This window comes from Tyto alba, unplaced genomic scaffold (genome assembly GCF_018691265.1).
Source record: "Tyto alba isolate M040663 unplaced genomic scaffold, T.alba_DEE_v4.0 Super-Scaffold_46, whole genome shotgun sequence".
NCBI lineage: Eukaryota > Metazoa > Chordata > Aves > Strigiformes > Tytonidae > Tyto > Tyto alba.
This window is the reverse complement of record NW_024881322.1, coordinates 8,001,273-8,016,071: the sequence shown is the minus strand read 5'-3', so window position 1 is coordinate 8,016,071 and position 14,799 is coordinate 8,001,273. Positions and strand designations below refer to the sequence as shown.

General features: G+C 41.5%; 1 protein-coding gene across 6 annotated transcripts; it reads left to right on the top strand.

Moving 5' to 3' along the window:
• Window positions 1-2,049: 2,049 nt before the first annotated feature.
• Window positions 2,050-14,725, top strand: LZTFL1 (leucine zipper transcription factor like 1). 6 transcript variants are annotated; one of them, XM_042806369.1, is made up of 11 exons: window positions 3,987-4,088; window positions 4,661-4,714; window positions 5,511-5,635; window positions 6,090-6,284; window positions 6,772-6,832; window positions 7,659-7,727; window positions 9,133-9,198; window positions 9,330-9,407; window positions 12,147-12,320; window positions 12,808-12,911; window positions 13,726-14,725. In XM_042806369.1, exons 1-11 carry the CDS (start codon window positions 4,086-4,088, stop codon window positions 13,742-13,744), a joined length of 948 nt encoding a protein of 315 aa, XP_042662303.1. In that variant the 5' UTR covers window positions 3,987-4,085; the 3' UTR covers window positions 13,745-14,725. The 6 variants fall into 6 exon arrangements, with proteins under 6 accessions (XP_042662304.1, XP_042662303.1, XP_032843908.1 ...); XM_042806370.1 differs by lacking the exons at window positions 3,987-4,088; window positions 4,661-4,714 and adding an exon at window positions 2,050-2,197; XM_032988017.2 differs by lacking the exon at window positions 4,661-4,714.
• Window positions 14,726-14,799: the final 74 nt, after the last annotated feature.

Here is a 14,799-nt window from a genome sequence, read left to right as displayed (position 1 = left end):
CCCCCGGGGAAGCTAAGCAGGAGCGGCCCCGGTTCCAACCGGGATGGGAGACCGCAGGGGAGACTAGGGGCGGCCCCGGCTCCTGCCGGGACGGAAGACCGCCAGGGGAGACTGTAGGGGCGGCCCCGGCTCCTGCCGGGACACAAGACCGCCCAGGGACACCCTTTTTGGCGCCCGCTCTTTGCGCCAAAGGCTTTGGGCTCGCTCGCCCTGGCCTTGCTCGTCCTCCTTGGGAAGGCTCCTGGCGCGCCCCGTGGCCGCTGGCCGCAGGCTGGCGATGGCTCTAGGGCCACCCAGCAGCTCCTATTTTGTGGCGCCGGCGTGGCCGTGCCGGGCAGAGCGGGAGCTGTGTCTCGCGACTCCTTGGGGTCTGGTGGGCGCAGGGCTGCGAGGCCTTTGTGCCCAGCCAGGGTGGCGCGGGGGGCTTCCTTGGTGCCCTGGGAGGAGCCGGGGCCAGCTGGCGGAGCTGGGCCGGCCGCAGCGGTTGGCGAGGGGCATTTCTAATATCCCCGAGCGCTACTCCTAAACTGTCAGGCCGTTTCAAAGCTGCCGGCTGAAACAAAAAGGGGCCCAAACAATAGGCCTCAAACCAAAGTTCACTTCTGAGTGAATTCCCCGACCAGCAGTCAGCATCTTATCAGCAGACTGAAGCAACCCGTATCTTATCAGCATGAAAACGTAACCCTGGGAACAATCCCTGGGAACTATAAGTAAACAATAGGAAGTAACTATAAATCCCAAATGTAAAGAAAAACAGAAACTCCTCGGGCATGGCCGGATCCTGGCCAGATCCGGACACGCCTGAGTGAGCCATATCAATCTACCAGATATCTCCTGTGCGTTTTGTTTAGACTTGTTTGTTAAACTCTATAAAACCTGGACCCTCTCACAGCACAGACGCAGACCTCACCTACGAGCGGACACACTGCGTAGGACTTCCCAATTGCCGGGAAAGCCTCTCCGACCTTTCGCTGTGACGGGGCTCCCCAGCTGATGCATGGATCTGGATGATGGTAAAGTATGAGGGCAATTGGTGATGGATCTTTCTTAATCACTGCAGCTAGCTTTAAATAGTAATGTCTAGGTGCATTACCATGCTTATTCTTTCTGCTATTTTAAACTAAAGTAAAATAAGCCTATTTCTTTAGCTTGGTGTCTGTGTCCTTTGTGTTAAGCCCGTCAATTGGCAAAACACCGGCGTTGGTGTTTCCAGTCGTGTTCTGTGGAGAGACTGAATCCTTCTTTCCGTGTGTCTCTGCCCAGGACTGTGGAAGATACGGAGCCTGTGGCTGTTGGTGTGTTCTCGGTGGTTTGGAAATGCGGTTTGGTCTTGCAGCTGAAGAGTGTGAGGGTTGTGAGGTGCTCCCCTGGTTTCAGGGGTTGTGTAGGTGGGGATGATTTTGGGCAGGAGTGCGAATCGACCACCTGCTCAGTTGCAGCTGAAATGGGATATTAACCAAATTTGGTATTATGCTTGCACGAGACAAGAGACATTGCTTGTTTTGCTCTGCCTCTGTTTCCTATTCAAAAGAGGGCCCCCCCTTTCCTTCCCTTAAATAAGTGTGTATCAGCAAAAGATCACCTCACAACCGGCACAAACCAGCTCTGCGGTTTAGCCCAGGTCCAGGAGGCGACAGAGACTGCGCAGGAATTCAGGATGAAAAGTTAAGCAGTGAGGAAGAGGAGATACTTCCTCCCACGACCACTGCCCAGCTCTTCACGACCCCCGCCCAGGACCAAAGGAACTCCCTGCGCAGCCGCAAGGAGGAGGAGACCTAATTATAATAAGAAGCGAGGGTAGGCGGGAATGGGTTATGAATATGCATAGGCGTCTCATGAATATGCAACGCTTTGTAACATAGAAGCAAGACTAGCAGGGCAGGGGGGCGCGCATGCTTGTTGTGGCGGAGCCATCCCCCACGTGCCCGGCGCCGAATAAACATACCTGCTTTACAACCCTTTGTTGTGAAGTCTTTCATCCGTAAATCACAGCTTTCCCGGTGGGAAAAGCTTGTAGCCATGCCGAGAAATGAGGCGCGGTTAGCAGAGGGGCTCGTGTCCCTTGACGGGAGGCCGGTCCGAAGAATCGAGTGAGCGTCTTCGGACTGGAGAGGGTGCCCGCGGGATTTCCGGCGATGAAAGCAGGCGCCCCCTTGTCGGTCGGACGGACGCTGAGGAAGCCACGCAGCAGCACGAGGTGCCCAGGGGCGGGCCGTGGGAAAAAATGCCTTCCTTTTCCCGCGCGATGTGCCGAGGGAAGGTGAAGGGTGAGCCTGGGGCGCGGGTGGCCCCGAAGGTGCCCGGGGCAGTGGTCGGGGGGTGGCAGGCGTGGTGGTGCGCTGGGAGCCGAGAGGCCGGGAAGGTGCTGTGGCAGGGTCCCCGGTGGGTGTGGCGAGTGTGCGAGGGCTTTGCTCGGGCTGGGTTTGGCGAGGGCGAGTGTGCGGCCCGGCCTGTTGTCAGGAGCCTTTGTGGAGCTGGTGGAGCGGGAAAGGAGGCGGAGCTAAAGGCGGTGCTGGGGGGCGGAGCTGGCGGGGGCCACGGTGCAGCTACCCTCCCCTTAACAGGCCCCCCGGGGAAGCTAAGCAGGAGCGGCCCCGGTTCCAACCGGGATGGGAGACCGCAGGGGAGACTAGGGGCGGCCCCGGCTCCTGCCGGGACGGAAGACCGCCAGGGGAGACTGTAGGGGCGGCCCCGGCTCCTGCCGGGACACAAGACCGCCCAGGGACACCCTTTTTGGCGCCCGCTCTTTGCGCCAAAGGCTTTGGGCTCGCTCGCCCTGGCCTTGCTCGTCCTCCTTGGGAAGGCTCCTGGCGCGCCCCGTGGCCGCTGGCCGCAGGCTGGCGATGGCTCTAGGGCCACCCAGCAGCTCCTATTTTGTGGCGCCGGCGTGGCCGTGCCGGGCAGAGCGGGAGCTGTGTCTCGCGACTCCTTGGGGTCTGGTGGGCTGACGTGCAGAAAACAGACTCCACAATCTGATAGATTGTAAAGTAGGTATGTTTATTCAGCGCTGGGCACACAGGGGATCACTCCTCCAAATATGTGTGCTACCATGTGGCACCGTTGCCTTAGATTTATAGAGCAAATGATTACATATTCATAATATTTCGCAATACGCCTATACATATGCATCACCTATCCCCGCTTCGTATTAAAATTAGCATTTCCATGATCTCCTCCCAGTTCAGTCTGCGCAGTGTGTTCCTTTGGTCCTGGGCGGGGGTCGTGAAGGACTGGGTGGTGGTTGTGGGAGGAAGTATCTCCTCTTCCTCAGTGCTGAACTTTTCACCCCGAATTCCTGTGCAGTCTCTGTCACCCCCTGGACCCGCAGAGCAGGTTTGTGCCAGTTGTGGGGTAATCTTCACTTACTCAGGGGTGGAGGAGGCTTTTTACTTAAACAGGAGATAGTGGTCGAGGAACACAAACACCTCGTACAAGCTAGGCAAACTCTTATCTCGACTATTTCCCTCGTCATCCCCTTCTTGCTATTCCCATATTAACCCTTACATCCCCTGTTCCTATCTAGGCCCTGTATCAGGGCGACGTGGCCACTTGCAACCTGTGTTTCCATGTTTTACACAATTTTATTTCAAGAATGTTTATTCGTATTTGCACTTGTCTGGAAGGCTGGGGAATACATGGAGTATGTGTTTTTTGATACTGTCCTATATGGTTATTGTTTATATTGCTCCTGGCATTTCATTCCTTCGAGGTTCCCACGGTTTCTGCGGGATGCCAGACCGCCCTGCTACTCTCGTTTTTGCCCCTCTTCTCTCCGCTGCGTAGTTCGGGCTGTGGCCGTTCGGATACACGCGTGGATGACGGCGCCGCGGTACGGCTCCCACGGGGGCCGCCGCCAAGGACGAGCTGCCGTTTCCCGCGCGGTTGCCCCGGGCAACGGCTGCCGCTGTCCGTCTCGTCGGCGGGGGCGTGGCCAGGGCCACGCTACGCTCTGGGGCGGGCGTTCTGCGTCACCTGCTCATGCGCCACCAATAGGCGCGCAGCGAGGCTTCTCGCGGCACTCTGTTCTCTATGGCAACCGTCCGCCCCTAGGCCCCGCCGGGCCCCGCCGAGTTCCCCGCGCCGCCATGGTGAGTCGCGGGGCTTCCTGGCCCTCGGTACCTACGTATCTTCGGTCGCTGGGGGCGGCCCCGCAACCCCGAGGGTCAGCGTCCCACCTGTGGCCGCGGGGGATGGCGGAGTACTGCGTTTGAGGGGCGGCCGGGCCGGGCCGGGCCGGGCCGGGCCGCCTCGGCTGAGGGGTTTTGCAGGATTCAGCGCCCCTGTTGCTTACACCTAGTACCGGTGTACCTGATTTAGAGATTACTGTTGGCTTTGGCCTGTGGTTATATATTTATTTATTAGGCTGATGTCGTTTTGAGGCTGCTCTCTGCGTTGTGAGGTTTCCGTGCTGGTGTTGGCTTGTGTTTACCTTTCTGTAATGAAGAGAAAGTTTTCCTTCTGAAAACGCAGTAACAGCAACGAGACCATTAGTCGAGCTTTTTCTATCAGTGTATCCTGTTACTTCTCATTTGTACAATAATGTCTTTGTGGGAGATGTTAGATTTGCAGCTTTACTGTGAGAGCTTGTTTTATTTACTGCTGTTGCTGTTTCTCAGACTGCCTGTTGATATCTGTGCTCACATTTTTTTTGTTCATCCAGTTATTGCAGTACTGCATTTTCAGTGGAGCTGCCCTATGGAGTTGGATTAATAAGGCAAGGTGATCAGGTTAACTGTCTGAGTTCCCCAATTGCTGTCTCCAACACCAGCAATACTAACTCTGTACACTGGAGTAAATGAAATGGACTTTACCTTTCATTGCATCAGCTCTCCAGGGACGAGGAAAAACTCCCAGATGTGTCCTGTTGTGCCTCCTTGTGACTTGTGCTATCTGCATGAGCAAGATTTATTCTAATGTAATTGGTCGTGCCAATACTTCTTCTTTTGAAATAGAGGCATACATAGAAGGTAGAAGGGCTAGTTAGCCAGGTCCAAAAACACTTCTTAATTTGCCCCGGACATGTTTGTTTCTGGGCAATAGGCTGTTGAGAAACAAAGTCAGATTATCACTCAGGATTATATGAAAAGTCTCAAGATAAAAGAAACATAATATACTTTCCTGCTTGTTTTTGTTAGTACATGTATAAAAGATATGTCATTCAGCTACATTATAACCACATACATGTAATATAAAGACCAATTTATCCAAGAGCTTCCTCTCCCCTACAGACCTTCTGGTTCTGTCTCTCTGATTTTGTATGACTTTCTGAGGGTACTGATCAGCTGAGGACTTACTTCCAAGTAATGGTGCTTTTAAAGGGGAGCAGTTATATGAGGTATACAGGGATTACACATATAAAAATATGGTTGTTTTCTAACTTACTAGTTAACATCATAACCCAATGAAAGCAAGTACAGAAACTAGTCAGAAGGCAAGTCTTCACAACACTTATGCTCCTTTTTACTTATTTCTGTGTATATTTGTCTTTGTGCTTCTATCCATGTCTGCAGGCAGAACTAGGCCTTAATGAGCACCACCAGAACGAAGCAATCAACTACATGCGCTTTGCTCGTTTTAAGCGTGGCCTGTGTCTCAAAACAGTGGATTCTTGTTTTCAGGACCTTAAGGACAGCAGGTACTGTGGGGGGTGATTCTGAGCAAGAATAAAGCAATATATGCTAGCAACAATTAAATGCTTTGTGGGACAACTTTTCTCTGTTTGTGTTCTTAGTAAGGAAGAAAGACCCAATAATTTTCCAAATGTTACAAGTCAAGTCCTTTTAAAACTAAGTTGTTCATATCCTTAGGAATTAATATAGATCTCGACAGAGTGACATTGCTGTATCTCTTGGTTCTCATGTCTAAATCTGATGCAAGTCTGTAGCTGAAGTAATGTTATAGTGCTTCCAAGAGAAAATTTAAATACAATAACCAATTAGTAGTGCTGTGGTGATCTAATAACTACTGACAGTGGATGTTTTCAGAAGGACATTGCATCATATAAGAGTGATAACTGTGTAGTGAGGTGTCGCAGCAATGCAAAATTGTTACCTTTATCATCCATGACTCATCTTGACTGCTCTGTTTAGACTTGTTGAAGAGACCTTCACAGTTGATGAGGTGACAGAGATGCTGGATGGACTGCGGACTGTTGTACATAGTGAAGTGGAGTCAGAGCTCATAAATACAACTTACACGAATGTTTTACTTCTGCGGCAGCTCTTTTCACAGGCTGAGAAATGGTACCTTAAGCTACAGACAGACGTCTCTGAATTGGAGAATCGGTAACATATACTGGACTATACAGAATGCCTTTCAATATTAAGAAAACTTAAAAGTGTTGACGATTTGCATTCTTTTCCTAATCATAGAAACATATTCTGTTGTATCAATGATAGGTTAGTTTCAAGTCTTCCATCTACAAAATAGCAAGATACACAATAATTTCAAATTTGTCAGGAAAATGTTTTTACTGGTGATATTCTTACTTGAATTAATCAGTTAAGAGCAGCTGATAGGGTTTGATTAAAAAGCCTTTGTTGTCTGAGTAGATCATATTTTAATCAAGGATGCTAAATTTTATAGTTCTGATGCATATATCATACCATTGCATATGATCTGTTGCATTTATTGTATTTGCATAGGACTTTATTCTGTACTTGTAACAATAATCTTGCATGTAATAAAGAGCATAGCATCAGCCTGGTAAAATATGTTTTGTAGTATAGCTCTTTTAGTAAATAAATACCTCCCTTCATTTTTCTTTTCAAGAGAATTGTTGGAACAGGTTGCTGAGTTTGAGAAGTCAGAATTTACATCCTCGAACAAGAAGGTAGAGTTTTATTTTAATCAAACCATAATCAAATGTCATGTGGAGTCATGACAGATATTTAAAATAGTACTGACTATTTGTGCTTAAGAGAGAAAAACAAAAACCCCACGCTTTTTCAAAACCATCTTTGAAAGTCTCCAAAAAGTACCGTTTTGCAGTTTGGCACCAAGGCTCACACTGACTAGCCATGGCTGTTTCTGGATTGCAGATTCTGCACATCTCAGGCATGCCTCATAATTCTCATCCCAAAGTCAGACAGGCCAGGGATGTGTTGGAGCATCTCTTTCTGGGTTCCCTTCGTCCTGGAAACTGGGGTGAGACTGGGACAGTGGCTTGTCCCAACATGGAGATGAGAGGATTCCATAATACAGATATGACTCTAGCTTATTTCATGTGATTATGGTTGCACCTTCTTTGGTTTGTAGCATAAAGGTATATTTAATTAATATATATTATATTTGAATGTTTAAAATAAGAAAATTATTGGAGCTGTGTAAATATTTTTCACTCTTACAATCATTCAAGTATTTTTTCTGTTTTCCTTACTCCTCTGTCCTTTGGTTGCTGCAGCATTGGTAGTCTTTTGTAAATTAAAGTTTGCAATCCTTTTACTTCTCTGTGAAGTGTTTTTGTTTAACATTAGTTGAAAGTGAAATATGTAATTTAGGAGACAAGGTACCAGTGAAAAATGAACTTGAAATAAAAGGTCATTTATTTGCTTTACAAAAGAAAGCTAAACTGGCTGTTGATACTTATTTTACAGACTGAAGGAATACTTTTCTTCCTCCTAATCTGCATAATTTTTTAACCTTTATTATTTCTTTAGCCCAGTGCAGATCTCATTAAACCAAAACTGGCTCCGTTAAATGAAGGTGGGTCAGAGCTGCTAAACAAGGTAAGAACTTGTCTGTTCATGCGGTTGTGGTCAATGGCCATTCTGCTTATTTAACTGAACTGGATACCTGTACAGTAATGTTTGTATAATGTGCCTATCACTATATAGACGTCAAGGTGATATACCCTGGAATGTAAAGTAACACGCTAATAAATTAATAAATATTGTAAGGCATCTTAAATTTATTGTGCAGTTATGGTCTCTAACATGCATTGCAATATTGATCTTCCTTTTGCAAAGACATTCCTTTGTCATTATTTATTTTTCCATTTAATGAGGTAAATCAGTAGAAACTACTATTCAGTTTGTTCAGTGTAGCTTTCCAACAAGGAGGTAAATTAAAATATGGAGCTAGCTGAAATGTCTTGATTATCAAACATTTTCTGTATCACTCAAAGTCAATCTTATCATGTTCAGTATTTTTGCTTTTGTTAATTGGTTAAATTCCTTCCAAAGTAACGGGCACTTAAAGAATTTGGAATTTACTAGTATTGAAAATGTCTTATTTCCCACTTGCTAAAGATTTTCAGAATTACAAAACATGTTCTGGTATTTAATGTTACCCGTAGTTTTTATTAGGAATTGAACTTGTTTAGTTTAACTGAACTTTTTGAAAATGCCACACTTCTTACAGTACACTTTTAAGTTATGGGCAGTCAAGATATTTAGTGAGGAGTTGTGTTTTCTGTCTTCTAGCCTACATTACCAAAATGATTTGTGTATCATCAAACAAGTATAGTGTCTGAATCACATTGTTGTTATCCACTGAGATAATTACAACATTCAAGAATTCAGACTTGTATTTTACTTGTAGAACAATGTAGTTATCTTTCAAAAAATAATTTCAAAATCTGTTTCATAACAATTTTTGTTGAATATGTGTGTCTGATGTCTTTTTTTTTTTTTTTTCCCCAAAATGGTTCAAAGTTTATATGGTGAATTTACTCTGATAAAACATTGTTATTTCCTGTGACATAAAACATGGCAAACCTGGTATATGTCTCTTTTCAACGGCAACTATGAAATTCTTACTTGCCTGTTGATTGAAAATACAAATGATGAGCAGCAATGAGATTTGCATCTCTGAACATGCAATTCACTTTATTGTGAATCTTGATACTAACAAGATGCTGAGCTCGTTAATCTCAATTCAGTAAAGCATTTGACAAATTTAAGTGAAGGGTCCCATATATTGCAGTAGAATTGGAGACTTAATTTTTTTTCTGAGGCAGAAAATACAATAAATAAATGGATTACTGATTTCTTATGAAAGCCATTTTTATAAACATTTAGAAGCTTCTTTGCTTTCCTAGGCTATGAAGTGTATTTTTTTACCTGAAATATTTTGAAAATTCAAAATAGTGCAAAAGTGTTGACAAACTTTTTCTTGTTCATTAACCCAAAGACAGTTGCTTGTCTCCAAGAAGAAAATGAAAAATTGAAGACCAGACTCAAGACCATAGAAACACAGGTAAATTTTCTGTAAGCTTGGGTACTTAATGCTGTTTGCATATTAAAAGATATCTAAATAAGAATCCCATGGTTATTATTCTTTTCAATTTAAGTATGTTTCTGAGGCTTTACATTTTCAATGTCTCACAGGCTACAGCTGCGCTAGATGAGAAGTCCAAGCTAGAGAAGTCACTGAAGGATTTACAGATGATCCAAGGAGATCAAAAGGTAAATATAATTAAGATTCCCCCCTCCTAGTTTAACATGGCTGTTGCCTGTTCATCTAAAAAGTTGGTCCGTATGGTGTGATTATTTTCTGGGAAATAGAAAAGTTCAAGTTAATATTGTCATGTTCCTGCTGACATTGTCTGTTTCTGCTGGTCTGTCAGTCAGCAAATAATCCAGAATGTTAGCTGATGTTATGACATGTATTTTGTGTTACATAGACCATCATAAATTAGTATCAGAAAGTATTCCAGATACTATCAGGAAGTGGTATTCCAGAGTTCATATTCTCAGCAGTAATATTTGTATTAACAGATACAAATTTATTTCTGTCTGTTTCTTCACATTTACTAATGAAAGAATGATCTCTAACCTGGTTTTTGTAGTAGCAACAAAACACTAATTCTTTCAAGCATTTGTCACACTTGATATTGACATGGACAAGCCAGACTTGCTGCTTCTCACTTCAGACTTTAAAAACCTAAATACTTACATGTAAGTGTCCAGTGTCCTGTATTCTTGAACATCAGTTGAAGTTTTACTACAAATGTCAATGATCATGTGTCAGATGGCAAATGTTTGATTTTTGTGTAGTTCAACCCATGTCCGTGTACTGTCAAAAATAGTTCACTGGTTATTTTTATTACTTGAGGTTCTTAATCCTTTTTGTAAATCAGAATTCAAACATGGTGAGTTGCTGCTGCAGAAAAAAAAAAAAAAACAAACAAAAAAAACATAAGAAGCTAGAAGTCACAGAGGTTGACATGAATAAATCTGTTCAGGTCACCTTAGTATTTTTTTAAGTTTGTGCCTTTATTTTATAAATATTTAGAATTTTCTAAAGTTTGTTCATATGTGATTGTTTCTTAAATTTAAAACATTTCAGTTCAAACTTTTAACAAAATTAGAACAGTTTAATCCTATTATTTTGAGAAACTGACTTTTTAAAATTCCTGCAGCACTTACAGATTTGGAAGTGAAGTTCAGTATCATAAAACATTTCCACTTCAATTTTCATATTTTAATCCTTATTTCTTTTTATTTTGCTTTCTAACTGGTTTATGGTATGTACTTGGCTTTCTTAATGTGTTAAATTTTATCTAGTAACAAAATCTGTATTCAATTTTATTATTTAATAGGGAACTTGATTTATCAGTCATGGCAGATATTTTCTTTATCTGTTTTGTTAAACCTTAGATTATTATCAAAGGTTTAAAATATTAAAGAGGTTTATTACATCCTGGATAGTAGTGTTTGTAGTTTTAAAAGATCGGAACCAAATCTCACCCTACTTTTCTGGTTAAACATGAATTGGCCCCAATGTCAGGGCTGCTGAGTATCTTCAACTTTCCTGTCCTAATTTGCTCTCTGTAATTGTCACTTTCTTCTCCAGCTCTTATTTTCTATTTATGGGCATATATATGTTGTTGAAACTAGCTAGTAGATACAGTGCTGAAATGTACTACATCATTTAATCAGTTTAGTTGTTTGGAGAAAATGCTGAATTTAATCTGGTTTCACTCCATATTTTTATAGGATGGGCATCAGTGAAAATCATATGAACCCAGTTGCTCATTAAAGCGGTAGTTTTTAGCCTCTTTGGACAAACAAATTACTGCCAAACCACAGCGGTTCTTAAGGACCAACTCTTACCTCGGCAGATTTCTACCTTTCTTTTTTAATTTGTAATAGTTAATATGGTGCCAGACACCAAGTGTGAACCGTGGTTTGCACTCGAGTAACTGCTCTGTTGGATCAGTTTAACTTGAGGATTTAGAATTTTTACATAATTGACTCCTGTCACAGTTTAGAGAAACGATCACTGTGTATTCTGATCTGAAACATACAGTGTAGTGCTTTTCAGCATTGTGGCCTTGGACTCTGTCTCAAAATTCAAAATAAGCTTTTCTTCTGCACAGGTACTATTAAGCGGTTTCCTATGCTCAAATCTTAGCTTCCACATAAAAAAAAAAAAGGAACAGAGCTTCCTTAGTTTTAGATTTTTGTTCTTTTTAAGGTGCTGCTGGTTCACCCTTATCCTGAGTCATTATACTCTTGAGAGTTTGAAGTTGAGCTTTTAAACGTGAAAGGGCAGTTCTTTTTAAATGGAAATCCATAGAACAGTCACATGAGTATAGTGTTTTGTGACCCAGAACTGATGGCCAGAAGAGTTTGGGTTGTTTCTTCTCACAAGAAAACAGGAAAGTAGCTTCACAGGCTGCTGTGGAGGCTCTTTTTGTAATGCATCTGAGAACAGTGCAATATCAATACCTGACAGATAATATGAGCCTGAACACTTTCATCCTTTCTTACCTGTGTTACGCTAATGGTTTTTGAAATGCCTGTGATATTTCACCTGCTTTAAAAATAAGTTACAGACATTCAGATCTTAAGCTATTTCTGTATACTAAATAACTTCTTGTGATATGCTTCATCCTGTGGCTTCACCTAATTCCTAAAGTGAAATACAAGAACTTGAAATCTCAACTTGGCACAGAAGACATTCCAGCCATCTTTAAAATGCATTTATTAACATTTTTTTAAAGTTCTAAATTAGTGCTTTAACTAATTATTATTATTTTTTTTTTAATCAGAACACTGGTAATTTAGACTTTACAGGAATAATGTGAACATAATTATTAAAAATGAAGATGTAGCCACTTTATGTGAAATTTTGCACTTGACATTTTAAATATTTCTTTTCTTGCATTTGACGTACTTAAAATATTTCTTCTGTTGAAGACTAATGAAAACCAGGACATCACTGAACTGGAAAATAAAGTGGCAGCTTTGAAATGCCAGTTTGAGAAGACTTTGAATGACTCTACTGCAAACCAAAAATTCTTGGAAGAGAACTTGGCGACAACAAAACATGACTTGCTGAAGGTTCAGAATCAGCTGTCCACAGCTGAAAAGGTTAGCGTTTTTCTGTAATGTAAAGATGATATCCTTACTCACATTTTAACTGATCAATAGTTTAACAATTATACACTACAGAATGCAGTTTATGGGGTCACACTTGTGCCTGTGTATTTTTGTTACTTCAGTGGAAAAGCACATTATACGTAAAATAGCAAAACCACAACTAACTGCATGGTTATAACTAGACGAATACTTAAAAATTGCCCATTTGTCTGCATAGAAATTTTTGAATGAAAATTATATTCCCAGTCTTCAGAAGACTTTTAGCCTAATTTAATTAGAAAATAAAGTTTTTGTTTCTCTGTCTCTCCCAGTAATTTCATTTGAATTCACTAGCTGACTTCATCAAAGTTCAAGTAAGTTAGAGAAACTGCTATTCTGAAACTTGAGGAGGAAAAGCAAGTCATCTTTTTAAAAAAAAAAAAAAATTAGCCTGGTTTTCATAATATGTAAATAATATGTTGATGTTGTTATTATGTAGGAATTGGAGAAGAAATTTCAGCAAACAGCTGCCTATCGCAACATGAAGGAGATTCTCACTAAGAAGAATGAGCAGATAAAAGATCTACGTAAAAAGCTTTCCAAGTGAGTGGTGCTCTTCTGTCTGTCCAACCAGGATCCTTGTTCTGGGTACATGTTCTGCTCCCATTTGTTTTTAAAAATATGAAGCTGTCTCAGAAACAGACTATAAATTTTTCCTTATAAAGAATTTCTCGCGGGCTGTTCCCTGATTTTTGACAAGCCAACCCCTTTAATGAATGCTGGGTGAATAGCAACTGATGTGTGCAACAGCAGCTACTGTATAGCAGGTAATGAGAGAATTTAGTGTGGGAAGAATACAAAATATTCATAGGTGTGGTAGATGAGCCCCTGGGTGCTATACACAGATGGGAAATGGACCAGATGCTTTGGCTTTATCTTATTTCTTCCACACTTGTTTATGTGAGTGAGAAGTCCACAGTATGTAAACAGTGTTAGGCCTGTACTGAGTAAAGAAAGATGCACCCTGCCCATTGTATTGCGTAGAAGACTATCACTCTGCATATGTCAGGTGAGCTTTGGCAGCATGGATGCTTTAGACCTGTGTTGTAGGAGGACAGAGTTGAAACTTGAAACTTCTGGTTAAATTTCTGCCTGTATTTTGGGATTTGTGGGTAGGTTCCTGTTCATTCCCTCATTTGACTATTTGGTAAACTGGCCAATTTTAAAAAAGATAAATTAGTCTAAAACAGATATACATTTGTCTGTGTCGCAAGTCATGCAGTGAGCCTTGACAGGGATGCGTCACTAATGGGAGTAATTTATTACTTGGGTGTCATATTCTTTAGAGACAAAATGTCTCAGGTATTTTCTACTCTGATTTAATGATTTTTTTAATATACTTTTTTTAAATCCTCAGGTATGAGCCAGAGGACTAAAATACCAAAAACATCTGATCTATCAGAAGCTGCCATAGAAAGATGATCTAGACTGGTATTATTTTTCAATAATTTTTGTTTTGAATGGTATATTTTTTGCTTCTAGTGCTTAAAATAACTTCTTATTAATAGTAATAACACGATGAAACTTCTACCTTACTTCTTTGCAAACCTACAATTTATAGGTATTATAAACTATATAATATAATAATATAATATAAAACCTATTATAAACTGTAGGTATTAGTTTCTGTAGTCATGTTTTTAATTGTTAACCACTGACATTCCTTGAGAAATAGCAAACAGGAGCTTACTGAAGAGCTGAGATCATTCTCTACAAAGAAAGGAGTTTATTTTTGTTAAGAAAAGAAAAAAAAAAAAAGAAAAATAATTAAGCATTAGAGTTTTGTTAATGTGGCCATGAAGTGGCATTATATGTGAAGATTCCATCAGTGGAAGTAAAAAATAAGAGGAAAAAAATGAAACACGTTGATTCTGTAATGTTATTTCACACTGGACATGTCATACCTCAGCAAAATGCGGTCAGTAACATTTTGCTAGAAGGGTGTTCTTTCAACAGTGAGGTAAAAATGCATTATAGCAGAAGTGCTGGACCTTTCAAATACAGCCACTAATTGAAGCTGCACTTTTTCATTTGACTTTATTTGAAACAAATTTGAACATCAGAAGATAGATTCTGATTTTGCCAGTATTCTTAACGTGAAGATGATGATCTGAAAACACATAGGGAAGTTGTTAGTGGAGCAACTTTCTTGGAAAGTAAGTTATTTTAGATGTTTTCATCTCCTTTCTTGATGTAACCTCACCAGAAAACAGCTTACTTCTCTCAGGTCTTTTACTTGTATTCCTCTGCCTTGCATTTATCTGGCAGCCTCTTAATAGTGCATTCTACTTTTCATCTGTCCCTGTTTGTATGTATGTTGTATTTTACTCCCAATAAAGCTATTATGTTTTCCAACACTTAATCTTTAAGGAGCTGTTTCTTTATAGGAGTGTTTTGTATAGCTTTTTTTTTATTTAATACCTGCAGAAAG

Coding starts and splice junctions, on each gene's coding strand:
- LZTFL1 (XM_032987986.2), top strand. CDS start 4,796: ATGAAATGGACTTTACCTTTCATTGCATCAGCTCTCCAGGGACGAGGA. Junction 6,833..7,658: donor TTACATCCTCGAACAAGAAG/GTAGAGTTTTAT, acceptor TTATTTCTTTAG/CCCAGTGCAGATCTCATTAA. Junction 9,199..9,329: donor TCAAGACCATAGAAACACAG/GTAAATTTTCTG, acceptor AATGTCTCACAG/GCTACAGCTGCGCTAGATGA.